At 57.2% G+C, this 2,716-nt stretch overlaps 1 protein-coding gene across 1 annotated transcript; it reads left to right on the forward strand.

The window, feature by feature from the left end:
• The first annotated feature begins 646 nt into the window (after window positions 1–646).
• LOC123128833 (GATA transcription factor 2) lies at window positions 647–2,380 on the forward strand. The gene is made up of 2 exons (XM_044548936.1): window positions 647–1,191; window positions 1,341–2,380. Exons 1-2 carry the CDS (start codon window positions 832–834, stop codon window positions 2,052–2,054), a joined length of 1,074 nt encoding a protein of 357 aa, XP_044404871.1. The 5' UTR covers window positions 647–831; the 3' UTR covers window positions 2,055–2,380.
• The last annotated feature ends 336 nt before the right edge of the window (window positions 2,381–2,716 follow it).

The raw sequence follows: 2,716 nt of genomic DNA on the forward strand, positions 1-2,716 counted from the left end.
GCCGGAGCTTGAACTCGGTGGACTTTTTATCCCCAAGCTTTTCTTTGGCGCGGGGTTCGTTTCCGATAGCGAAAAGCCGGCGGGGTGGCTGAAGGGTCCAGGCTATCAATTCCGGCGGGAGGGGCGGTCATTGGTGGCGGCTGGCGGCTGCAGCAGGAATGGAGCCGGCGCAAGGACGGGAGAGAGGGGGCACTACTTTTACTTAGCCGCGGGCACGGTGAGGATATTTACGGGGATTGGAGGGGATTTAGGAATAAATTATCCTATTCTATTCGATTTAGGGATCAGTTAGGTGCGACATAAAGGAAGATAACCGAATTTATCCTCTTTACGGCCGGATAGGGGATCGGTTAGAATTGACCTTAAAGGGTTGCTAGGCCGAATGAAGGGGTGAGAGAGACGATGTGGTCTGGCACGCACATGAGTGTGCACACAGAGAGAGTTTGGGTGGGGACGTTGGCCCTGCCCCTGTGCTGGGTACGCTGTAGCAGACCAGCTTCCGCTCCCCTCCGCACGCTAATCCTCTACTCCCCCTAATCGCACCACCTTAAACTCTCGGGACTCTCTCTCTCTCTCTTCTGTCCTTCTCTCCATTAAATTATCTCGCAACTGCCCTTCCTGCTACTGGCGACTGATTGCAGCTCGCTCTTCAAAACCCAGCGCGCACTATTTCTTCCCCACCTAGCTCACCTCCTCTCTCGTTCGCATCACTTTATAAACCTTCTCGCACACTCACACTCTTCACTGCTAGCTTAGCTCGTACTGGAACGGCCAGTGCCAGTGTTCTTTAAGTACGCAGTACACGAGCTTGTAGCTCTCCTGGGGGCTGGAATGGCGTCGGAGTGGGAAATGGCCATGAGCGTGGAGCTCGGCATGGGAATGGGCTCGTACCACAACGCCTCCAACGTCCACGCCGCGCCGATGGGCCACCAGGCCGGCGGCTACTCCGCGGCCGCTCACCATTTCTACGGGATGCAGCCCATGCGCGACGCCAGCATGCGCGTGGATGAGCTTCTGGACTTCCCCACCGCGGGCGCCCACGACTTCTTCCCCGCCGCGCCGGAGAACGGGCTCCACCACCATCACCACCTCGGCGCCGGCGTGGGCGAGCTGTCGGCCACCACCCCGTCCGCCACGTCGTCCGATCACCAGACGTCCATGCTCTCCTTCGCCGACGAGTTCTACATACCCGTAAGCACCGCATAATTGACGAACGCGTGGCCCTTACAGATGAAATTGTGCATACATGCACGCATGATCGTTAAATCGTGTGCATTCTGATACTCGTGATCATCGAACTGCTGACCTTACCTTAATGTATATGTATGTGTGCGTTTCAGAGCGAGGAAGCCGCGGAGCTCGAATGGCTATCCAAGTTCGTGGACGACTCCTACTCGGACATGCCGAATTACTCATCGGCCGCGCATGCGGCAATGGCGGCGGCTAACGCGGTGAATAACGGCGGTGGCAGCTCGGCTGGTCAAGACAGCTGCGTCACAGCGGTGCCAGGCCGCGGAGCACGAAGCAAGCGGTCGCGCGCGAGCGCCGCGGCCGCCGCCGCATGGCACTCCCTCATGCCGCGCCCGCCTTCGCAGCCATCGCCCTCGTCCTCGTGTTCCTCGTCCGACTTCCCGTCCTCAACGACGGCACGACCTAGCGGCTCCAACTGCGGCAGTCGCGGCAAGAAGCAGGGACCCGTTGCCGGCGGGGAGGTGGGCCTAGTGGAGGGCGGCGTGCGGCGCTGCACGCACTGCGCGTCGGAGAAGACGCCGCAGTGGCGAACGGGGCCCCTGGGGCCCAAGACGCTGTGCAACGCGTGCGGCGTGCGGTTCAAGTCAGGTCGGTTGGTGCCGGAGTACCGGCCGGCGGCAAGCCCCACGTTCCTGCTCACACAGCACTCCAACTCTCACCGCAAGGTGATGGAGCTGCGCCGCCAGAAGGAGCTCGTTCTCATCCGCGGAAGCCACCGTCTGGACGCGTCGGCGGCGGCCGGCCCCGGCCCCGGGGTGACCGTGAAGCCGGAGCTCATGTTCCATGACTACGGCATATGTTGATCGCTTGAGCCGGCCGTACGGATGTACTCCTAGCTAGTTAGCCGTGCATCATCGCGCGCCTGCACGCAGCCTGGCTAGCTAGCTAGCTAGACCCCTTTGCAAAATTCTCAGGCCTCCTTTTCTTCACTTTTCGCATTCTTCTTTTTCTCTCTCCATATATTTGCATCTTTTTGTTAATTAATTTGTTGGTATCTACCTCCCTTCCAAGTTCTACTACGAGTGATGAATATCAAGTTCTGTTGGTACAATTGCCATCCTGGCCAATCCAACGCTGAATTGTGGTATAGTTTCTCAAGAACTTCATAAATAACGCTAAATTGTTAATCGAACGAACGGCCAAACTCTACCAGAGTTTCACGGATTATTCTTTGAGTGTCAGGATTTGTCTCTGCTTCCTACAAAAATCATCAAATTGACTGAATTTTTTCCTTGGCAAAATCTGAGTGGTGTTACTGCTGGTCATGCAAGAAGCTCGAGTGCCACTAGCTACAGTACTGAGAGCCTGCGCGTTCGGTCTGCTCTGCTCGTTCTCGTTAGCACCAGCCAGTGTCTTGGCTCGTTGGGTTGCGGCAGCTTTTCTCCGTGGTTACTGCCCTGCTACTCCACGGACTTTATTTCTCACCGGTAAGTCAAGCCTTTTAATGGCGAGAAAAAGAAAGACG

Source organism: Triticum aestivum, chromosome 1B (assembly GCF_018294505.1).
Source record: "Triticum aestivum cultivar Chinese Spring chromosome 1B, IWGSC CS RefSeq v2.1, whole genome shotgun sequence".
Classification (NCBI taxonomy): domain Eukaryota; kingdom Viridiplantae; phylum Streptophyta; class Magnoliopsida; order Poales; family Poaceae; genus Triticum; species Triticum aestivum.